Here is a 25517-nt window from a genome sequence, read left to right as displayed (position 1 = left end):
TTTGACTTTTACAAAATATATCAATGTTTTTATTGCAACATTTATTTAACAAAACATTGTAAATAAGAAATGTTAACATTAATTATGAGGATGACTTTTTGACCTCTGACCAGGGAATGACCCACAGCCAGATACATTGCGAGATATGTGAGATGTTGACGGGAAAGTTGACTCAATTTTAACTCTTTTTACTTGCAAGATATTACATAATTCACCATGAGTAAACAACCTACAAGTACAAAATCAAAAAGAGACCCTGAGCTGCTTAATGCAAAAGCTCTAGGGATTTTAAATCGCTTGTGTTTATGCGGTGGATCGATGAGACTTTCGGCACTCGGCGGTGACAGTAAAACTTTTTTTTATCAAGATCCTGTGAAGTTTCTGAAAAGATTTCCGTGTTATTTTCGACTTGAGCACAGACGTAGTGAATCCGATTGGCTCGTTCACGCTCATACACAGGCTCAGCTATGTGTAGAGTTTGTTAAACAAAATGGTTGTCTGGATCCTGAATGTGATAAGTTGCATCTATGCAAGCATTTTGTGACGGGACGATGCAGATTTGGTGACGGGTAAGCTTATGCCTTAATCATGTTAATAATGAAAGTTCAATACTAAAATATTTTGCAATTTCCTTTGACAGATTAAGCGTACTGCTAACTGCCCAGGGCGTAATTTTTTTCACAAGGTCCTGTTTGATCGAGAAATCTACTCTCCACAACGACACGATATCTACAGCCAGTAGGAATTCCAGTTTCAATAGCTGCACTCGAATCTCGATCCAACCGCGATCGTATATCTCGCGTATTTCAAATTACAACGTGAACGCACAACCTTGGATACAATGCTAACCAATCACAAGTGCGTTGGCATGGTTGGGTTCACGTCCGCGTTACTCACGCACAATCGAAACAATCATAATACACGCTGGCGTACATCGTGCAGTGTACACAAAAATTCGTCATCATTCAATTGGAATTCCCACTATAGTTAATTCATTTGAGCAACGTTTTCGAGTGCTATACCCGATCATGTGATTTTGTTTACTTCTGAATTTCCATTGCTTTGTGTGGTGTCATGTTTCACCGATTGATTCTGATGCGATTTGATTTTAGCTCTGCAAGCTCATCCATTGTCGGTTATTTGTGGCCTGGATTGAGGATAGACTACAAGATCAAGGTGCTACATTGTAAGCGCACGCTTGATGTCTTACATAATATACGCGATGGTTTAACAGGAACCTTGCAACAGATCTGTATAATAAAAAACATTGGCATCCGTGTCACCAATAGCTGATGATGGATACTTTATGTTGGTAATATTATGCACCACTAAACAGGTTGCAATATTTAAGGGGCTGTGCAATAAGCTAATTCGATAATTCAGAACAGAGTGCATTGTGGGTAATATTCTTGGACATTCTTGGGGATATAATAACACAATCCTCCCATAGACGGCTGTGGGAATGGACTTTGACTGATCGGAAATTCCTGTGATTTCATTTGTCATTTACAACTTTGGTACTTCCAAGGTAGGTTCTAACTATCTTTGTTTGTTATATAAAAGTTCTATGGGGACAATCAGACCCAACAACTGGCAAAAAAAAATTTTTAAAGGTTTTTTTAAAAGTGCAAAGTTCGTCACCATTGAATTACTGTGTGAGGCATACCGCGGAAATATGGCATGTTGCCTTAGGGGATCGACGCTAAGTCAGGTACCGCGTGAGCAAACTCAAAATAGCGCAAACAGCGCGAGTGTACACAAAAGAAACTTCTCGCAGAAGATAAGCGATGTCGCCAGGTCTGTACGCTGTACCAAGGCCAGCTGAATTGGCACGCTTAGAGCGCACAGGCATGGAAAATTCCAATCTGTGTATTAATAATCTAAGGTGTGAGGCCTGGCTGTGATATCCCTACAGACTTTTACCCACAATGCACTGATTTGCACTCTGTTCTGAATTATCGAACTTGCTTATAATTATGAGCCCCCAAACCTTGCCCCCCCCCCCCTCGGCCTGCCAAAAATTCTTTGCCCCCCCCCCCCTTGTGCACACATGCCAAATTTTTGGGATCCCAATTTGCAAACCTTATAAGGTCTATACTTGATTCATTTTACCTTGACAGTCGCGGGAGTCCTTTCGAACGTTCCAATGAGTCAAATAGGGCCCAAACGTACGGTAGAGTGAACACGATAATTAATGCGATTTTTACGTAAAAATACGGCCAATTCAGAGAGAAAATCTTGTTTCTCGTATAGGGCCTACTATAGACAATTTCTTTTTGTTGGCCGGCCGCTGAGCTACATCTTTTCAGTAATTATAGATACTTCATAACATGTTCCCATGTTGAAAGTTGACAAGCTATTTCTACTTGCTTTAAAGAGAGCACAATTGAATGAAAACGATTTATTTGTGCTAGGATTTCATTTAATATAACTATTTTTTATTTTAATAATACCCCATACCCAGAGGCTCCGGAAGATGTTAAATATTGGGGGGCCAATGGTGCCTGGCCAAAATTATTGGGGGGGGGGCAATGGTAATTTTACAAATTATTGGGGGCCGAGCCCCTCCACCCCGGGCCCCCGGTTCCGGAGCCACTGATACCTAACCAAGAACATAATAAGAAAATATTTTAAAGGCCATAAATATACACACTCATGCATAGGGAGACAAACATGATAAAGTTAATCTGTTCTTTTCATTCTTCTAGGGCCATAGGCCTATAGTAATTTAAATCGTGAAACCGTAGAACGATCTGTTGGTCAGCATAGATATTGAATAAAATTGAATCCCATCACATCAATTCAAAGCTACACCTTTTTTGAAATACTGGTTACCAATCGACTTAAAATGAATTGACAATAGATATATGTTGCAAGCGCAGCGAGCTGGAAAATTTGCATATTAAAGTGTTTCCGCATTGTTTTCCTAAGCCTTTGGCGTTATTATTTAAAACGCGCCCATGAGTGTGTGCCAAAATCGCTTCCCCCCTCTCGGCTCGCCAAAAATTGCTTGCCCCCCCCCCTTTCAGCTCGCTAAAAATTTCTTGCCCGCCCCCACCCCCGGCTCATAGGATTGTAAAAATCATTGTTTATGCCCAGCACTGCCCGAGAAAATATAATGAATGAACCCGGCCCGTTCATACTTATTAGAACATTTTGTGATTGTTATTTAATACAGTACATTAAAAAAATAACAAAAAATGGTATGTAACTTTAACTGGAAAAAAAATAACCTCAGACACTGAATGGTAATTGCCTTGGGTGTCCCATGCCTTTGCCTTGGTGCCCCCTCAAAATGTGTAACATTGGATGTATTCTTTAGCATGTGATTGCCAAAATGAACTTTTTCCAGTGCAACATTATTTTTTTAAAGGGGCCAACACTTTGTGTATCCGCTGGTACATGTACTACTATTATGCTGTAAAATAAATGACTTGTCGTATTCATTTTTGTCAAAAAGAGAGGAATCTTTAAAATATTGCTCACGTTTAAGGGGGGCATTTATTGTTGAAGGGCAAAAAAATCCTGATATCACTTTAAAAGTAGGGATGACCAATGAACCATCAACTTGATTAGAACGCTCCCATAGACATGCATGGGAGCTCAACTGTGCACTGCTTGCACAGACATTTCTAAATTGATCTCATTCTTTTATTTTTCAATATTTTTCTGTAAAAATTGGGAAAGTGAATGCCAATTATATTTTGTAACTATCTTGCAAATTACAGCAACACAACTTATTTCATTTTCCTGTAAGTGCGAAGTCAAAATTGGTCCATCACCACAGTGCGTTTAATTGCCAGTGGCTGAGTTCAGCACTGCTCAAGAATGGCACAAAATATTCATGTCAATAATTTCAGGTGAAAAACGTGGCCTACTGAGCTGTAATTTGGCAGAGTTGCCAGTAATACCTCTATCATACACTCTGTAAAAAGGAAAAAAAAATTGAACAAGTAGATCTCGAGTTACAAATTAAATCACCAGCTTCCCTTTGGAATTTCCATACTCCTTTCGAATCATGCTAAGAAGACACCTTTCTGAACATAAATGTGAAGTTTCGTGCTCATTCGATGTATTTTTCACCTGATTTCAACCCTAAACGTTTTCTTATATTTAGGCCTATACCATCTACAACTTGCTGCTGGCTATACCTTGTTTAGAACTTTCAAAAGAAGTACCTGAATGTGCAACCATAACTGTTTCAAAATAGCCCATGAAAGTCATGCAGGTGACTCCGAGGTCATGCATTGAATTGGTTTGAATGAAGAATACTACGGGAGCCAGCACCTTTTGTTAGAAGTCACACATGAGCATGATGAGTGAAGTGGATTTCCTCTATTGTTGTGAATGAGTCAATGACCTTCAATGACACTGAAGATTTTGTTTGCATACACCTACTAATTGGTCATATTAAACCCAATAACATTGATATTTTTGGTTGTGGAAAAAAACTGTTCACCTGGACTTAGTGCAATTTTGATTTTGTGCCATATCAGCCATCTTGGATGATTTTTGGAAAATGTTCTCTAAATGCATGATTTCAATGCCTCAGTTTGAAAAAATAATTTATGCCATTGACTAGTAAAGTGCCATTTCACAAGAAACCCTTTGATACTTTCACAATATGCTTGTTTCATGTTTGCATATATGTTAAAATAAATAAATATATAAAGGGAAATATAGGCTTATGCCAATTTTGCGCCCATTTGCTACTTTTGGACCTTGTCATTTTATTTCGCTCCAATGACCGGTCAGAATGGGAAACTTTGAAAATTCATAATTGAAAAGTTTTTGTCCGATTTTGACCATTTAACCACCAAAATACTTCTGTTGATGTGTTCTATCCAGAAAACAATCTTTTGTAGCAATAGGGGCAACATGAAATTTTGATGGTTATCCCTATTAAAAGGGTTTTTTCGCAAAGATGCAAAAGTGGATGTTTTTGGAGTTATCCAAGGAGCATTCACTACATGTAGCTGTAGATACACAGAGCATGGGACTGGTAAATTATAAACTTTGTTTCCTGACAGCGTTTATGCCTGGCACTTGACCAATCAGAAATGCAGAAATTTAGTGAGTATGAATATATACTGTTTCATGCATGCCTGTATGCATCCACGGTGCATTTTAATTTTCCCATGGATGTTTTAAAACAACTCTTCATATTTGTATATTTTCAGTTGTCGTCATAGCCATGCGTTGCGGTCACCGCATAATGCAAAGGTAAGCTGTGGATTTTATGGTCATTTTCATGTTTAGAAAGCTCTAAAATCTCAGAGCTTCCGGGGGCGCTGCGCCCTGGACCCCAGCAGCCGACACTTTTTCGCGGGACCCATCCAGGGGCCATAAGGTGGCCCCTGGACCCCACCCACTATGGTGTTCTGTCGTGCACGCTCTCCCTCGCAAAATCCTCCCTTAACCATGTTAACACTTCATGATCACTAAAATTTCCCAGTTGGCGCTTCAAATAAACTAGTTGAAAAGGCCTGGTCTAGATACATGTTGCGAGTGCAGCGAGCAGGAAAATTTTCATATTTAAGCGTTTCTGTACTGTTTTCCTAAGCCTATTTACAGCATTTTATTTAAAAGGCGCCCCATGAATGCGTGCAAAAATCGCTTGCCCCCTCGGCTCGCCAAAAATTCTTCCCCCCAATTTTACCCTCCCCAGGGCTGACTCAAAATGCCCTGTGTGTAAATACAACATGTTACAGAACACTTGTAACAAGAACGCATTTTGAATCAAAGTTTGCCAGGCCTATAGCCATGGATGTTATCGGAAGCTAATGACTAAAAACTAGAAAAATTTATTAAAACTATCTCTTGATCTTCAATACATGTAAGTATTTGGTGACGCCATCAAAACCAGACAGAAGTGTTGCGGTGCTAAAAACATCTAGAAACACCAGTACCAGAGTGAACAAGATTCCTGATAGGAATTGAAATATTTCTGAGTGAGTAGTATCATTTTAATTGGATCTGAAAAAGAACCTTTATCAATCAAATGAACAATGAACGATCCTGATGAATCTGTTTCAAGAATGAAGATGTTATTCTTCCAACATTGCTGAATGTAAGCAGAGAATCTCTCTTGTCATGCCCAGGGTGACATCCCAGGGTCACATATACCCGCTTTGATTTTGTTACATTTCTATTTATTTCACTTCCCCACTATTCTTTTTTTTCTGCATTTTTGTTTTCAGATTCTAAAGAGCCACAGTCTCAATGAGCTGGATGATGAGATGATACGTCTAACTCTGAAGCAGTCCCTAATAGACATCACAGTGCCTGATATCTGTACACACTACAACTCCATCCATGGATGTAATAAGGATAACAGATGTCCATTTCTACATGTATGCACGTAAGTACTGCCTGTACGTTGATGGCAAGACTTTATGGGACCCAGGATAGATCCCCGAGGTACTCCATAACTGTAATCTGTACACACTACAACTCAATCCATGGATGTAATAAGGATAACAGATGTCCATTTCTACATGTCTGCACGTAAGTACTGCCTGTACATTGATGGTAAGACTTTATAATGGGACCCAGGATAGATCCCCGAGGTACTCCATAACTGTAATCTGTACACATTATTACTCCATCCATGGATGTAATAAGGATAACAGATGTCCATTTCTACATGTCTGCATGTAAGTACTGCCTGTACGTTGATGGTGGGACTTTATAATGGGACCCAGGATAGATCCATGGGGTACTCCATAACTGTATATTTCATGTGTGCAGATTTGGTCAATGAAACAGTGATGAGGGTGGGTGACGGGAAGTTTGGAATCAACTTTCATTAGCTTAAAGTAGAAAATACCATGAACAAGTGGAACCACCTACCTTAAATGTGAAAGTGTCACCAGTTTTTGGTTCATTTTGTCATTCTTGATGTAGCATTGGTTTGATGTGTTAAACAGTATGCCAATATGTAACACAATCTAGTCCATGGGGGCCAAAGGCTGCAGATTTGAAACCAAGGTAAAAGTAAAACATGGAGTAAAAAAACAATAAAATACATAAGAAAATAGACATCAAAAAACTTCATAACTTTAGAACCAAGTATGCTAGACCTTTGGTGTTTTGAGTAAATGATAGCCTATTATATAATTACAGTAGCTCAATTTTCAAAACTGCCTCCTTTGACCCCATGGACCAGATCGTGTCACATATGTAGCATGATTCATGATAATTTTTTGTACCCAGTGTGGCACCAAAGGGATGGGGAATTCTCCCTCCTCCCAAACAAATTTGTCTTTCATCCTTTCACTTAATCAAAATCTCACTATATTAGGCAAAAACTTGCAAAAGTTTAGGTTTTGCCCCCTCCCATTTCACCAGCACCAACGTTATAAATTTATATTTATATTTTTAAACAGCCATTACATAAAAGGAGACTGTCGTTACACGAACACCAAACAACAGCATTGTCGTTATTCTCACAATCTCCATGACAACCAACCCTTCATGGTACTGCAGAAGTTTAACATAGACATGACCCAAAGTGTGCAGGCGGTGCTAGATATTCTGAAATATAAGATGAAACAAGGCAAACAGCGGATACTGTCCACAGATGGCGCTGTGGATCATTTAGATCAGGAATTTGCCAAGAAAGTTGGGATTTCTAAACAGACTGATGGGAACCAGCTAGCATGCAGCTCTCCAGGTGCTCATCAACAGGTAAGGGATTGTAGCATTTGAGAAGATTCATGTCAAGCAGTCAAGTTAGTTCGACTATGGTGAGAGAGGTTGCGGGTTCGAACCCTGGTGGTGGTTAAGTAATAGTATGTTCTTGTGCAAAAATTGAGTTAGCTTGAATTTCCCCTGGACAAGGAACTTACTGCTAAATGTCTCGTTGTAACCCGTACAAATCTCTGGGTGCTGATCCTGGTTGCAAAGATAATCTGTGGAATGTGTAGAGTGTGTGCTCTTGAAGCTACAAAGTCCCCGTGTGGTTGTTAAATGATTTATGGAATGATATGGGCAAGACATATTTAAGGAAATACTGCTAGTGATCAGGCACACTATAGCGCACAATCATGCCATGTCCTTAACATGTCACAGGACTTGGTCATTGTAAAGCGTAGGTATGTTACATCACAAGATGTGGTCATTATACTTTTTCAATAAGCTGTAGTGTCTGCATATTTAAAAGTTATTAAAGTGTTTTTAACTATGAGCTAGTCTACTATGGTATGCTCACAGACTAATGGTGGGTTCATACTACGTCTTTTTCCGTCTGCAGACGTCTACCGACATCGGCCGACGTCGTTCTACTATCTCTGAGTGACGTCACAGCGATGAGATTTGACATCGCTGTCCATCGGCAGACGTCGCGGCGACGTCTTTGCCGAGTTGAAAAAAGTTCAACTTTTCACGGCGACGACGCGGCGATAACCAATCAAAATCGCGAATTAGGCCTATGTAACCTTTGACCTGTTTGGTGTTGTATTTTGTAAACAAAACACGTGTAGGCGCATTGTGTTTGTAAACAAAAGCACACCTGGATTACATTGCATGGGTCTACTTGTAGCCCGTTTTTGACAATTTTCGACCTTTGCCCACCATACGCTACTGGCACTCACACATAAAGATGTGAAATCACTTTGTATAGAGACCAGACAGCAAGAAATCTTGTTTTATATAGATGGGTGAAATTTGTAGGCATATGAAATTGACCCGAAAATTGAATTGTCAGTAGATTTACTTTATTATTCCGTTTTTTCCGGGGGGGGGGGATAATTGTTTGTCCAAGGTATCACTACTTTACTCGATCCTTTGGATCATCATAATCCATTAGTTAATGAAAATCAGTCCAATCATTTTTTTACCGTTTTTAAAAGTTAATTGCCTTTGAATCATTTCACAAATAATAACCTACCGCATAGGCCTAAACGTTTTTGAACTTCAACTCATTATTCAATGCCGATGTTTTGTGCTCTTGTACCAATAAAATAATAAAATAACAAACCTTTTTTTTTGTTCAAATGTTGACATCGGTTTTTTTTTTCCTTCTTCTTATTTCCCTTTTTTTGTACATTGGTTCTTTTTTAGTTTTTGAATATAAAATAATGGGGTCGCTGTGTAGGTTTTTGAATATAAAATATGGGGGTCGCTGTGTAGGGTTTGGACATTTGTTTTGGACTCTTTAGATATGATGTAGCGACAGTAGCGCACAATTATAAAAGATCAATTATAAAAGATCATGGTGGACTTAAACTGACAAATTTCACCAAACTTTGTGGACATAAGTCAGTCAGTGTAAGTTGTTTATGCAATTTTGAAATATTTTGAATTATTTCAACTTTTACTTCACTACATAGGCCTACATACGCCCTAATAGCTGTAACCCCATCAGCAAACACAAACACGTTTTTAAAACGTTTTAAATAAGTTGGGTTTTTGTATGAAAACACACAACAATATTTCAAAGTGTTGTTTTTTTGTAAACAATAATTTATTGTTTGCAAACATTTTTTGCCAAATATCTGTCAACACTTAAATAACATTAGGCCTATGTTTATACCCTTTATATAACCCGACATTTAAACGTTTTCTGACAACCTTTTATAACCTTTTGCGAATGATATCGAAAGTGTTTTTGTGTTTGCTGGGACTGATCCAACAAAAAACTTTTCCCCAGTATGTTTCCACGCCCTCTTTAGGGTGTAATATCGAAACAGTGCTCAAAATATCTATGGCAAAAATGACCCTCCCCAATTTTGGCCTGCCAACAAATCTGTGGCCCCCTTTGGCTTTCCAAAACATCTTCCCTCCTCCCTTTTGCCCCCTCTACAATTCACCACCGGGTACACATAATTATTCATTGCACCACTCCTAAAGGCAACTGACAATCAAACACAAACAAATATTGCATTTTATGTATATTATGTTTATTTTTACCAGTTATTAAAACAAACCAAATGTTAGAATTGCAGATTCATAAAATGAGAATAATTTAACACCACTTGTTTAGGGACCGTTCACAAACACTTGTTAGGGGGACCTGATGCAAAAAAAAAATTTCATTGCGACATGAAAATTATGGGTCAATCTGCCCCAATAAAAAGTATATAGACTCAATTTTCCTGGGAAAATTTGTGGTTAATTTTTTCAGAGCCATCCCCCCTTAGGAGGGTCAAAACTTTTAATGGCCCCCTTTTTTGCATCAGGCTCCCTCTAACAAGTGTTTGTGAACGGTCCCTTATTTCGCTTACGGGTACGGGAGCGCTTTCGAGGCGATGTTGTTGCTGTTTCATAAAAACGTTTTTAAAATGTTGCAGTTTTGCAAGTAATAATAAAAACGTTTTATACCCATTATCAATGTTTATATAACCCGACATTTAAACGTTTTCTGATTCTGACCTCTATACGTTTGCCAATATTATTGTCGAAAACGTTTGTGCTTGATGGAACATTGACTTTATAGTTAATGAATTAAGTAAGCATCTGGTCATTTATATTTCCATATGTATTTCCCCTTCCAGAAAAAAAAACCCATGGGGGAAAATAACACTCATTACAATGAGGCTAGATATTGAACCCATACCTTACGTGAGTGAGGACTTTATTTTTCTCAATATTTGAGCACAAACACCGCTAGCGCAGACACCGCTCCGATTCTCCTTAACAGATTGTGCAATATTTGGATTTAAGGGAATCCGAAAAATTTTGGGGTTCTTGAGGGCCTAGGGGGGAATCTTGATTTGGTTTTTATTTATTTGTACCAATGTCAAATTTTTAAATGGAAAACCTTGGGCATCACATGTGGGGAAATCAAAAAAATATACCAGGGTTAACATTTTTGGGCAAAAGGTTAACAATTAACATTTTCTGCACCTGCACCCTGCCCGCACACACACAGCTAAACTTTGTTTTTTAGCATCAGAGCAGCAACATATAACATTGAATTATGCTAAAATGCATGGGGGAAACCAAACAAATTAAAGCTTTCAAAATATACATTAGTCCAAGTGATGCAGATACATCCAGGAACTGAGGCTTGCATGATAATGGTTCCATCATAGGCCCTCAACAAATCAACTACATACTTCCAAACTTTATGGTTTGGAATTTGGAATAGCCATGGCATCGTTGATCAATGATCATACCGTAAAACGTGAAACAAGACCAATGCCATTGCCTTGAGGAACACCACCATAAAGTAAGGCCAATCGGAATGTATCTTTTAGTTTTACTCGACTCTTTTCATTGGCACTGGTATTATCCCTGGAATGACCTCATACTGCCAAATTGTTTGTCTGAAGTACATATATAATTATTTCTATAGAATGAAAGTAATCTGACGAGCTGGCCTGGCCAAGTGGCCACTTACAAAAAAAAAAGTTTAATGGTGGGTTCCTTATTGGGAAGGTGCACCACTCGACTCTCAGTGTGGATTCTTGATGACTTGATCTTCAATGGCAACTATGTCCTAAAGTCAGGTCCATTACAATGCACTATGGTGTGATATTCAACCGCCAGTAGGTGATTTCAAGTAGTGTGAGCTGATTGGGGGGAGTACATCCAGGTCATATCATCTCTAGTGTTAACTTGTTGCTGTAGGCCAGTTCAGGTACAGGTGCCAGTTTGTATCTGTTAATAAATGAAAGAATTTAAGAAATATTGTGATACTTGCAATATTACAACAGTATACTTATCATAAATGTCAGATGACATACACCCCTTTATATTATTGGCTTTTTTTTAAATGTAAGATTCTGAGAGATACACTCCCTAGAGTACCACAAAAAGTCTTGGAAATGAACCATGTTCTCAAATAAACTTATTTATATACGTAGGGCCTATACATTTTCCCAAGTATTCCGAAGTCTAATATATTTTTAAAAATCTAAAAAAAATCTGACAAATCCCAGAAATTGAGGCGGGAGGGGACCAGAACCAAAATATTAATTTGACACGGCTTTAAAGACTTGACTTTGGCCTAAAAAATTGTTTGACTGGCGTAACCCCACCTACCCCATTTTTTGGGGAAAAAAATGCAATTTACACAATTTACAAAAAATATCCCTACCTACCTAGTGTTTTTTATGTTATGCCAATCAAACATTTTTAGGCCTTCAACACAATGACTCTACATACACGCTTCAAAGCTAAATTTGAGGGAAAATTGTTTTAGCATGTCATGTGGATCATAATTGTCTTTTAGTGCAAGGCTCCCTTAAATTTGTGGAATTTGGTATTTCATGTTATATTATGATTGTACCACATCAATATGACATCATAAAATCAAAATATGAATGTATGCATTTAAATTTACATAAAGTTGTACATTTATGGCTATACTACATAGCGTACCTGTCTCCTGTTGCACGTTGGTACAAAAAATGGTACTCTATTTGTTCTCTCAGTAGGCCATAGATGTGGTCCCATTCCCTCCACCTCTGAAGAATAGTTAGGTTTCTACCAGTCCACTTCAAGTCACGTCACTGACCTTGTTGGTAAAAAGAAAAGAAACATGATTTGAATAATTAATTTTTAACCAAACCGCGCCGATATTATTATATGATCTTTTCAAAATTACTGGTTATAATTAGTCTTTAAAAATCTAAGGTAGGCCTAGGGCTACTCAGAATACTCTACCTAATATTCTGTTTTCCCTTCATTTGTAAAGTAGGGTATAAAAGACAGAGCCCATCCTGTACTAGCCTGGGCCTGGCCACCCCTTGGCCTAGGCTTCTGCATAGTAGGGCCCTAATAGCATTATTAGCCTGACCGCCTAGACCTAGCCTAGGCTGTCGCTGTCTTTGGTCCAGACTTGCTTTTATTGTCACTGACACTGCCACTGTGCCAGGCCTATTCACCGTGACATTGACATTGTATTTGTAGCAGCTGTCATGGCTGTAGTGTAGCCTGTCGTGCGGTCCTAGGTCCTCCTATTGAAGATTTTCACGGTTGCATATAGGCTATCGTATTAAAATTAATTATTAAATCATGACCGGAACTAGACCCTATTCCATGATTCGACATGATAAAAATCCCGGGAATGTGGGGAAATGACGGGGCTTGTATTGTAACGTTCCCCGAACTGCGGTGCCATTTGGCTTAGGCATTTACATGCATGCATTTATAATATACTTTTAACTTTTTATTATAGCTAGGCTTACAAACCTCTGGCCAGGGCATTATTCAAAATCTCCCCGGGGGTTGCAGGGTCGGGAATTACATTATTTCTTTCCTGATGGATCGCACCAACCTTGACAAGCGGTTATCTCAGCATACAACCAATGCACCAGTGTCCTACTTTCTTTGACAGGCCTAGGCATGATCATGGCATGCTAGGCTAGGGCCCTAGTCATGCCAGTGGCAGTGTTAAAACCGTACTTACCGAACATTTGTGACAGCAGAAGTTCAAGTGTTTATACTCATATACTGGAATGAATTCCTGAGGCAGAAAGGCAGTATTCCTTGCCGAAGACAGTGCTACGGAGTATGTAATCCACATGAATATGAACATTTTCGCATGTTCGTGTACATTTTGCAGTCATGACATGACAGCCCAATACGAAAATTGTGTGCGTTGTTTACGGTGATTTGGCATCCTTTTCTTTCCCAGATCTTGTACCATTTAAGAGTCACTGAGGACACAACATGGTCCATGTCCGCAAATCTTAATATATACGAAGTTTAAAGTCATAAATATTGGATTTATTAGCTGATATTTCAAGTAAGCGACTGACAAATAAAATGGCGTCTTTTCACACCGCTCATCGCCGCTCTCATCGCCAGGCGAACTCAGTACGCCGCGATCGTCGACCGATCATCGCCGGGCGATGGAGCAGCACAACGATTTCGCTGGGTGTTTGTGTTCATCGCCAGCGACGTCGGCAGACGTCTGCCGATGCACATCGATTTACTATGAACCCACCATAATACAGACTAATTACCAACAGTCCATGTGCATTTCATGCTGTGAATTCTTGCATATTCATGAGGGCCGATCATGCCGTGTCTAACAATCACTCCAAGGTTGCATGTCTACGCAATAGAGCGTTGTGTGTCTTCGCATAGACCGTAAAAATATATGGTATGTGCGTAGCAGTTTTGCTTGATGCATTTCATAGAACGATTGGCCCTCATTATCGGATGATGTTAAGACTTTGACTGTTTGGAGTTTGTCTATATCTGTTAGTCCATAGGTATGCTGTTGTACAGCACTGTGGTAAGCTTTTGAAATTACCCTTTGGTGTGAAAAGAAAAATTTAATTAAAATAACTTAACCATTCCTATTTCTCTTTGCTGATTATCGTTGCAGTCAGATGAAATTTGTGTGTGTGTTTTCCATCTTCGAGGCAAATGCAACTACGCTGATAATTGTCACAATGTCCATACAGAGGAACCATTCCAGTGGATGCACAGGGAAACTGTTGGTAGTAGGTGGACAAACTTTACAGCTAGTACCAATATGAAAATAGAGGAATCATACTGCCGACCAGATGCAGATAGTTTTTACATCAGCATTGTGGACAACTCAGAAGGGTAAGTATAACACTACCAATTTTGTATTGCTCCCACACTGCTGCTTTTTGGTATATCGATGGGTCCAAATTTCTTGAAAAATTGATGGGTTCACTTTCAAATTCTCAGCAGCACATCCCTATCAAAACCAAACCGGGGGCACATCATCAATTTGTTGGTGTGTATACTCCCCGGAGTAGGGTTTTTCGGACCTGCGAATGGTCAAAATCAATCAAGGGTCTTCTTGGCTTCCTGGATGAAAATTTTGTGGGGAAAAACAGAAATGTGTAGAATTAGCAATTTAGGGGTCTTTTAGACCTGACATTATCAAAATCAGGGGTCTTTCAGTGCTCTATTTTGGTAAACCTCAAGAAGTGACATAGGTAAACATGCTTTCCAGATTTGTTTTTTTCACATGTTCAGAATTAGCTATCTAAATGGTGCCACACTCAAGTTTGACACCATGACCATAGAAGGATATGGACTCATGACAACGGTAGAAATCAAACGCATCTCACCACCAGATGTGGCGCAAGGCTGGCGGAAAAGTTACGCAATGCAGTGGGTGTGGTATTGGAAAGATGAGATTGGGACGTGGGTGGAGTATGGAAAACAGGTGGGTGAAATTAAGATCAGAGTTTTCACATCAACTGCATTACGCAATGCTTTTGACCCATCCATGTGGTCATTGTAAAAGTTCTTTTGGGGGTTCAAGTACAATGTATTTAACATGTTCAGTGACATAGCAGGATCAGTCTGAAAGCGCAATAAGATAACATATAATCTATATCTTCAATGTGAAAGGTCAAAAATTTCAATTGATCATCAGCTTTTCATATCATTAGATTTATACAATTTACTTCGAGGACTGTTAAATTTCAAAAATATCAATTTGTAATCATTTGTCATAAAATATGTATTACATTGCGAACATTAAAAAATCAAAATTATTTGATATCAGAAGGACATTCCTCATTTTAAAAATGCAATTTGATACATCTGATGTGCTCTCAGGTCCCACAAAAAATATGTGAAAACATCGCTATCCAAGCCCTTAAGGGGTTGAAATTTCCTTTTTTGGGGTTGAGTTAGCAATGCAATTCATATGCATGGGGGCCCTAACAGGGGTAGCACTAGAACTAAACACTCCGCAGGGACCCCCAAACTTGCAGAAAATTAAAAAGTAGGGGGTCTGGAGTAGAGTTTGGTAAGTCCGAGTTGCACAAATGCAGCATAAATAGTATGTCTACAATTGAGCTAGACTGAAAAACTGTGGGTCTGCAGGGACCCCTGAACTTGCAGAAAATTTAAAAACAGGGGGTCCGAACTCTATTTTGGTGGGTCCGGGACCCCAAAAAGCAACCTAGCGCTACCCCTGTCAGCCCTAACACCCTCATGACCACACTGATTGCCATCCTACTCTTCTTTCCCACACAGGTCATAATTGAGTCATCTTTTTTAAAAGCCTATTCCAAAGGAGTCTTAACATGATAAAAAGCATTCTATACTTTGTTCAACTTGAAATAAGCAAAACTCATAAACATGATTGATATTTATGGCGTACACCCAGTTGGGGAGTGCACTTTGCATAATGTCTAACTGGCACATGCTTTTGTGAACGTATGTATTCGCGAGCTGGAACAAGCCGAATAAGAAATTGCTGTGTTAAATATTAATATGCAATGGTTATTATGTAAATGTTCTGTCTTTTCCCAGAATTTGACAGGCATGCAATCCGACATCAATAGTACATCATTAGAAGAGGCTTACCAGAAATACCAGAAAGAAGGTAGCAGTCGATACCTTGACTTCCAGACAGAGAGTAACCAATATAGGCTAGACATAGAGAGCAAGATGCAGAAAAATATTAAATACCACACAGAGAGGCCACTAAGAAGACGCCCAATGCTGGTATCAAAGCAAAGCTTAAATGATCGTGCTGAAAGGTATGTTATACATTGTCACAGGTATGAAGTGAATCCCCCTCCCACACAGACACACACACCCCTACATTATGTTGTTAACAGCGTAACCGTGGACCTCTACGCACTGACATTTCAATATTGACAATGTGAACTTTTGTGGTAAGATATGATATATACCGATGGGAGATCTATACCCTGTATGCATTACTACAGAGTGTAGCGCCCTCTACCACGGTTGCTATGGGCACTTTATGTTGTTTTCTGAAAACCAAAGAAACCCCCACACCCCATACACCCACACACATAGTGCCAGAGTGTATTTGCTTGACACACAAATCAATACACTTGGCACTGTTCTGAGCTGATGTTGATGTATCTAAATGCGCAAGTCATATGATTTGTTTAATTTTTGAGCCATGTCGAAGATATGAGACATGTTCTCAAAAAATGAGCGAAAAGTTGACAGGGAGGGAAAAGGAGGTATGGTTTATTGCACATGACAGAAAACAGTAAAAAACATAAGAAATCTTTTTTGAAATATTGACTTTTGAACACCAAGTGAGGGGGCAGTCCTGCCAAGTTACCGTTAAAACTCAATAGTATAAGCATATGTGCTTACTATCGAGCGCTTTTAAGGTTATTAATTATTTTAAACTGTTGTGATTTGGTAGTTCGCAGCATCTTACGAATGGTAATGAGCTTTGGCAAAAACTGCATTGCTCAATTCATAGCGAGCGTGTAGAAGAATTAAAATATCACAGATATACTTTTATAGGTGCTGCGGTTCTGAAACAACAACACTTTTGTAAAACATACATAACTCATTAACAACAATAAATTAAACAAGTTTGCAAAGTATATGATTTGTAGAATGAACTTTTACAAACATCAAGGTGTTAATTTTCAATAATATATTGATCTAGATAATGAAAATTGATTTTTAGGTTGCTTCGACCAACAATACCTCGTCTACCCTTAAAACATGCAAACGTGAAGAGTCCCATACACAAAAGTGTAAAAGGGTTTGAGCAAATCATCGATACATATAGTTATATATGAACAAGTAAACATGCAAATGTGTTTATCAACCCCATTAGCTCAGTTGGTAAAGCGCCCGAATTATGCTAACTATCAAGTTTTTACGGTATTTGAATCCATTTTATTTCATCTGTATAGGCTAGAATCTCAAAGCAGTTTTACAGTACCCGACCATTGGGATCTCTATGGCAAGTGTTCCAACTCACACAGCAACTTCCAGCGATGCCCAGTAACCCAAGACAGTGATGAATACCGCCGAGTACACCGTCGATTCAGCGCCACCATGTCGAGTTCACTGTGTACCATAGAATGTATTGAAAGGGTGCAGAATGTGGATCTCTGGGAAGATTTCTGCAGGTGAGGAAGTGTCAAAAGTCACCATTTTGGTATCTGTTTGTGTATTCTCATTTTTGCTGGTAGGATGATATAGTATGGTGACCTTATGTGCTGTATAGTTAACTTTATAATGATGAATATTAATGAGTTTATTTGCATATTTTGCCTGAACAATTCTATTAATCTACTCTGCAGCTTACATGCAATAACTACACTCCTCGAAAGAATTAAAGGATCAGTTGAATATGATCAGCATTTTTGCAAATATTGGATAATGATAATAATATTATTGATAATTATGCTTGATCTTTCATTACATCACTTGTTCCCTAAGCTGCAGACAAAATTCACTCATTAAAAATATCCGCCATCATCCACATCGTGATGGGAGGGAGGAAAATGGAGGCCAAAATTTCGATTTTGAAGCCATTTTTCAAACGTCACCACGGTCAAGGTCAAGTCACATATTGGGGTGGGTTTGTGTATGTGACGTGTGTGTGGGTCTATACGTCACATTAGTGGGTATAAGATACTCTCAATGTATCCCCGGGGGTGGGGAAAGTCATTAATGTAACCGTACAAAAGATGACCTCCCAGCCCCCTCCTCGTTTCTCTGAGGGTAGGGGTCTTAATCATGATCATTAAATGGTACAGAGCGACAGAACATATAGAGGATTCATTTATGCATTATGTTGCACTATTGAGGGAGCTCAATTATGACCCCTACCCTCAGATATGTGAGGAGGGGGCCGAGAGATCATCTTTTGTGCGGTTACATTAATGACTTTCCCACCCCGGGATACATTAAGGCATCTTATACCCACTAATGTGTCGATAGACCAAACACACATCACATACACAAACCCATCTCAATATGTGACTTGACCTTGACCGTGGTGACGTTTGAAAAATGGCCCCAAAATCGAAATTTTAGCCTCCATTCTCCCCCCCCCCTCCTCACAAGATGTGGGTGATAGTGGATATTTGTAATGAGTGAATTTTGTGTACAACTTAGGGAACAAGTTATGTAATGAAAGATCACATTTATAAATCCTTTAATTCTTTTGAGGAGTGTATATGTAGATTTCAAATGGAGTCACCCATTCAGGTAACCCCATTTGAAATTCACACTCCCTGTGTGGACGATTAAAGTAATGTCTTCCATAGGGGTGTATGGATTTCAACAGGAATAGCCCAATTTAAAAGAGCTCAGGTACACAACTCGATAAACTCCAATCGGGATATCGGTGTTCATCGTGTTCTGCATTGACCTTTTCGGTAAATCCCATAAGCCTTTGCGAGTACACCTAAGATGTCATTATTTGACGTCAAGCCGACTTGCAATGCACAGAAACGATGTTCGATAAACAATGTGCACATCGGTGTCAGACAACGTGACGTCAAATGATGACGTTTCAGGTGTACTCGCAAAGGCTTAATGTAGGGCTGCTAAGAATGATATAACGCTATTGCGTTATTTGCGCCGCAATTTGCGTATTTTGGCTCCAATTGCGTTTTTGAAATTTTTGAAAAAATCTAGTAAAAATATTTTTTTTTTTATTTTTTTTTTTTTTTTTTTTAGATTTTGCGTTTTTGGTGGAAATCGCGGATTTTTTTGCGCTTTTTGGGAAATCGGGTGCGCGTTTTTTGGCCTCAAAATCGCGTATTCTTATAGCAGGCCTAGCTTAATGGGATTTACCAAAAAAGGTCAATGGCTGTATTAATTGTGCATGAGGTATATCATAAACGGAAGCAAAACTAATACAGTGGGATACATTTTCACTCAGTCGACGCTGTCAAATTTGTTACAGCTGTAGCTAAACGCCAATCGGGATTATGGCGTTTATCGTATTTTGCTTCTGATCTCAGAATTACAATGGATTCCATATTACGTTGTCCAGAGCATTGGGAAAAGGTTAAAGAGCATTGAAGCACCACCATTATCTGAAATAAGTAATAGAATTGAGTATTATTGATCTGAAAAGAAAGAGCAAGGTATACCAACTTGATATGGGAAACAAAATACAGACTAGAAGTTCAATGCAGCAGAGGGGGCAAAACAACAAATAGCTCACAGAAGTGTCTAAGTCAGCTATTTGGCAATTTTTGGCCATCGAACTTTGCCTGTACCTACATTGGTTGTTTGGTTCTCTATGTCTGCTTATGTGCATAGTGATGTTCATCACTTGTTCCAGTGCACTTTTGTATTCCTATTGATCCGTGTTGTTTTTGCAGGTTTAACACTTCTGTGGGCCTTGGAATTGGTAATTTTGGCTATCGAACTTTACCTACTTCTATGCTCACATTTGTTGTTTTGCCCCCCTGCATACCGCCTAGTCTGTATTTTGTTTCCCATATCAAAATGGTATACCTTGCTTTCTTTTTTTTCAGTTTTTCGATAATCAAGGTATCCTCTTGTATCATTTATTGATCCTTGATGTGTTTTGTGTCCTCGTCCATTGGATTCACCATTACCCGCTTTTTTATTATTGATCTCTTCCAAATTGCATAGTGTAGAGTCAGTGAGCCGGTCATTGATAATAATACCTGTACAAAAATAAAGGTTACTTTAAGGGGGTACTACACCCCTGCCCAATTTTGTGCCTATTTTTGCATTTTTCTCAAAAATTATAGCGCATTGGGGACAAGTAAGATATGTATATTATAGGGGCAAAGACTACAACTACTGCAATGGAAATTTTATTTCAGCACAGACAACAGTTGTGGAGTTACAGTCAAAAATGAGGTAAAACCAATATTTGATCAATAAATCAATAACTACTTGCTTTGACTTGCTTAATTTTCAGTACAGTAGGTGTAGTCCTTGCCCCTATAATATACATATCTTACTTGTCACCAATGAGCTATAATTTTGAGAAAAATGCAAAAATAGGCACAAAATTGGTCAGGGGTGTAGTACCCCCTTAAACAATGTGGAGCATATTATAGAAAACTTACAAGAAGTCTCTATAATAAATCAAAATACTTCATTAATTGCAGGAAAAAAGACAGATTGGAAAAGAAATACAGCGGGAAGAAAATCCGGGAGGAGCCGTTATTTCACGGCACCAAACAAGATGTAGTGGAAGCAATTTGTCAGCAGAATTTTGACTGGCGATTGAGTGGCACACGTGCAGGCACATTGTATGGCCAAGGTAAGGTGAAGAAAGATGTATACACTATATGCAATATGCTGTGTTCTACCCCCGGGGGGGGCACCAGTGTTCGATTTACCACCTGCATACCTGCACCAGTGCATGTAACATTCCCTCTGTGCATGCAGCTTTTCACTACCTGCCTGCACGCGTGCATGTACGATTTTAGTGCTAGCGATATGACAAGGCAATATACAAAAGTAAACAAGCAGTCAGTCCGATTTGGAAAAACCCAATTGATCTATTTTTAGCGCAACATCCTGACTTCATTAGAAGGGCTGGCGCAAATCGCGCAATTGACAATTCCCGATACCCCTATCACGTGAGAACTGTCACTTTTTTCATTGACTTCCCTAGTTTTCTACACAGCCAGTTTGCATCGGTCTGATACTTGTCGATCCTAACGAACATTCGAGATAGCCACATACAGTCTGGTCCGAGACTATGACTTCCCTTATAGAGGGGCTAGCGTAATGTGACGTCATCCACCAATTCCCGATACCCTCGCACATGTAGAAGCTGTCATTTTCATTTCATTGAAAAAAAAAGAACCAGAATTTAAAACGTGGGAAATAATTTGTTTACATACGGAAAATAATCATAATAATGTCCAGCAAAAAGGAAATAGCTCAAAAACACTTGCATCATTCTGAAAATCGTGGCACCTCGTCGGCGACTAGTTCTAGAACAGATGAAGCCACAGCATCCAGTGTTTTGGCTAAGAAATTGGCAGTGATCGGCATAAAATGACAATGATAGTGGAGCCGGAATATTATTACAAGCTTAACTGACAATGATCGTGATTCAATGTGATTTTATGTTTGCTTTAATTTTGGTGCATGCACACTTTTTGCTGTGCATGTAGAAATTTTGGGCTACATGCACCAGTGCAGGTAGGAAAAAATTTGTAAATCGAACACTGGGGGGCACTCACATTTCCCAGCTATACGGGTATGTGCCGCGGCGACGACCCTCTTTTTCAGAGCCGCTGGCCGTTCCCTAGACCCCCTGAATTCATTGATTGCCGCTCTTGATGACCCGATTTTTTTTCTAGCCGTTCGCTAGACTCACAGAATTCATCATCTCAGCTCTCATTGGCATGTTTTCCGTGCTACGTTTACAAGCCCAAAAGCTACTTTTTTGCAAGCCCAAAAGCTTCCTTCAATGGGGATTTTCCATCATTTTCTTCCCCATTTAACACATTGTAAGGAATAAGGTGAATTTTGGGCTCCTTTTTAGGCAACACTGGGCCAGTTTGTGATTGTTTTCAAAATGTAAACATCACTCGACCGAGCGAGCTGTGTGTGTGGTCATTATATTGAAAATCATCGGACTTTTCGGCTGATGGTGACATGAACATTTTGATGAATTGAGACCATCATTGGGAATAAAACTGGAAGTAAATATTATGACTGTAGTACCTCAAATATGTACACTTCATTGGCTGGCCCGAATAGTGAATTTAGAAGTGATTTTCGATCTATCAGCCTGGTGGAAAGACTGCCGAATTCTGCTCACTTGACATTCATGGCTCCATTCATTCACATAAAAGTAATCATGTTTTTCTTTGCGGAAATATTGAGAAGGAAAAACAGTATAGATGGGTTTGCTCATCTTAATTCTCAGGTTTGCTTGTAGTAGGCCTACTGCTATAATTATTCAGTATGAGAAAGTAGGGCTATTTGGCATTTTTTATGATCTGGATTTTATAGTACAAATCATACCTAGAATATTTTCTCAATTTGAATTTTATCCTTTCTAGATGATCCACCCAAAAATAATCATCGTATAGAATAGATCCCTGTAGGCCTACTAAGGGAGCAATCATTATTTATGGCAGGGGGTAATGGGAAAATTTAGGGGAACACAAAATTTTTGGGGTCTTGAGAGGGGGGAACCTGAAATTTTTAGTTGAACCAGGAGCTAGGAGGGGGATTGTGAAGTTTTAATGGAGAAATTGGGAAAACAAGGGGGAACGCGGAAATTTTGAGCGGACGGGAGGGGGGAACACGAAATTTGTTGTCGATATATTTTTTCCAAAACGCCCATTCCCCACCCTGCCGTAAATAACGATTGGTCCCTAATCTGGATTCAAGTGTGATGCCCGGTGTGATGCAGACATTCTGCTTGGAATGATCCAGGTCCAGATGTTGAGATAAATTTTATTTATTTTTCATCCTGATATAGGCCTACTTAATTCGATGCACAATTTTTGACAAGAATCAAAATTTATTCTTTCGAAAATCTGTGGCAAAAAAACCAAAAAAAATTGAAAATTACCCTGGATCAGTTCTCGAGACCCCCATTGGCGGCTGATCAGTTCCCAAGACCCTCCTTTTTTGACCGCCCAATCAGTTCCCTAGACCTCCTTATTTGACGGGCGATCAGTTCCCTAGACCTCGAGTTCGAAACTGGCAGTGGCACACCCCTACCCAAAAAAATGTGAGTGCCCCCGGGTTCTACCCAATTAGTGCTCAGCTCAGGGTGCTTTAAAAATTTGTGGGGGAAAGTTTGTGTGCATGAATCTTTGTCTATGACTTTGGCCCCTTCTATGACATGGTTTGATTCATTCATTCATTCATTCATTCATTTTATTTTGATGCAAGATATGGTCCGTAATGGCCGAATTATGTTTGTTCATCCTCAACCAAATCTTTCCGTACACCACATACATAGTACTGAAAGTATATTTCTACACTTTTCGTACACATAATTTAGGGCATGATGAGTTTTTGGTGTTTTTTTGTTTGTTTTTTTGCATAAATATGTCCAATATGTTCACTCAACTTGTAGCTTTGAGATCAAAAGTGTTGGTCTTGAGATCAGAAGGTCAGTGATTTGAATATGGGGTTTTTATTTCTCAACGTTTACGTGCACCGGTCGCTCGGGGTGAAGATTGTGCAGAATGAGCCTACTGAATATTTTATTTCTGATTCATTAGAAGATTTGCTGCTAAAGTCTGATGTCACCCTTTTCATCACTTAGCAACCTGGTTCACGCGGACTACATCATGAACCACGATCAAAAGGATCACAGCACAAAGTCAATAGACCTTTTCAAATTGATTCATTCCGATTAAATCTGGTGAATGAAATAATTTAAACATATAAATCGGTACTTCTTCAGCATAACATGCAGTGCGGAGTACCGATGTGTAACATGAAAGACACAATCAAGCATGGGTATGTCTTGCGTAAGAGATTGATATTTACGTTGCCAAACTTGTGTCAATTTGTCCAAATCTAGATTGTCGAAAACCTGTGAATATTTGCACTTTTCGTTCCATTACTGTTATATTGTGAAGTGCCAAATAGCAGAGGTATAATTCAATGTGTTTGGAAAATATTTTAGCCGATGACCCCATGTTGACATTGGCTGTATTTTTGCTCAAGAGGGTACTGTGATTCATGACATTTCTTGAATTTGTGTCTGCCATTTTGACCCCTTAGCTTACTGAATAAATACCGCTCACTGCACCTGGTTTTCCAAACTTTTCGATCTTGATTTGAAATCGTTTGTAGCCTTATATAAGTGTACAAGTCCAAAGTGTGACCCAGTAACTATTAAATATATAGAGGTTGTGCATGAAATTGTTGATTGGCTCCAAACAAAGGATTTGAACCAGTCCTTCCCCGTAATCATGGGGCAGTGCAGTCCATTCAATCAAATGTTGTCATCAACCTATTTGATCGTAGTGCATTTGTTATGTGTGTGAGACGAACTGTTGCGGTAGATTGCAATCATGCTTTTGTTGAATGCATTTGAGTAGTCCGTCATATCTATGGTATGATACGTCATATGCACAGCCTCTATTACATAATCACAATGACATCAAATAGTATAATTATATACTGGTGTTTTTTCTCGTCTACAGGTAGTTACTTCCACAAGAAAGCATCCTATTCAGACAGATATGCGGAACCAGACCTACTCAACAGCAAGACCATGTTTATGGCTAAAGTCCTAGTAGGATCCTTTACGCAAGGCAACTCATCCCTCCGAAGACCGCCACCTAAAGACCCCAGCAAACCGCATCATGCTCTGTACGACTCTTGCGTGGACAATGAAACGGATCCTAATATCTTTGTAGTCTTTGAGAACAATCAAGTATACCCAGAGTATATCATAAAGTACCGTTGTGCATAACCATTACTTGCCAAATTGTTTTTACCTACTTGCAGTTAGAGGCGACAAAAAAACACCCAGTTCTACGCAGTGGCATAACTAGGGTTGGTAGCGCCCGGGCAAGAAACAAAATTGGCATCCTACCCTCCCCGGAGAATATCTTGGACGCTGGCAATGACGTAGCTAAGGGCTAAGGATACATAATGCCCCCCCCCCCCCCATTCTTGAACAAATAAATTTTGGACAAATAAGGCCTACACACTAATTAATTTTGGTTACTAGAAGTTGAGTATCGGTCTTAAAATGTTCTTTCAATTGATACTGTGCTGAAATGCGCGCGAAGCGTGCGAAAATTTTGACTTTCATCGCTTGGAGGGGCGAGAATCGATGCTGAATTGGTCAATTTGGCGCCCCTAAGGGTGGCGCCGGGCATGTTGCCCCCTCTGCCCCC

At 39.2% G+C, this 25517-nt stretch overlaps 1 protein-coding gene across 1 annotated transcript; it reads left to right on the top strand.

The window, feature by feature from the left end:
• Positions 1 to 126: 126 nt before the first annotated feature.
• LOC140168227 (protein mono-ADP-ribosyltransferase PARP12-like) lies at positions 127 to 25226 on the top strand. The gene is made up of 10 exons (XM_072191564.1): positions 127 to 569; positions 5181 to 5223; positions 6201 to 6361; positions 7389 to 7689; positions 14285 to 14508; positions 14911 to 15103; positions 16204 to 16433; positions 17589 to 17807; positions 20787 to 20941; positions 24816 to 25226. Exons 1-10 carry the CDS (start codon positions 217 to 219, stop codon positions 25085 to 25087), a joined length of 2151 nt encoding a protein of 716 aa, XP_072047665.1. The 5' UTR covers positions 127 to 216; the 3' UTR covers positions 25088 to 25226.
• The last annotated feature ends 291 nt before the right edge of the window (positions 25227 to 25517 follow it).

Source organism: Amphiura filiformis, chromosome 13, assembly GCF_039555335.1.
Source record: "Amphiura filiformis chromosome 13, Afil_fr2py, whole genome shotgun sequence".
In the NCBI taxonomy this organism is placed as follows: domain Eukaryota; kingdom Metazoa; phylum Echinodermata; class Ophiuroidea; order Amphilepidida; family Amphiuridae; genus Amphiura; species Amphiura filiformis.
The sequence above is the reverse complement of the archived record's forward strand: the minus strand, read 5'-3'. Positions and strand labels throughout refer to the sequence as shown.

Bases quoted from the DNA above. Each gene is read 5' to 3' on its own strand.
- LOC140168227 (XM_072191564.1), top strand. From the start codon at position 217: ATGAGTAAACAACCTACAAGTACAAAATCAAAAAGAGACCCTGAGCTG. The intron at 6,362-7,388 runs GTAAGTACTGCC...ATTTTTAAACAG, and splicing joins CCATTTCTACATGTATGCAC to CCATTACATAAAAGGAGACT. The intron at 20,942-24,815 runs GTAAGGTGAAGA...TCTCGTCTACAG, and splicing joins AGGCACATTGTATGGCCAAG to GTAGTTACTTCCACAAGAAA.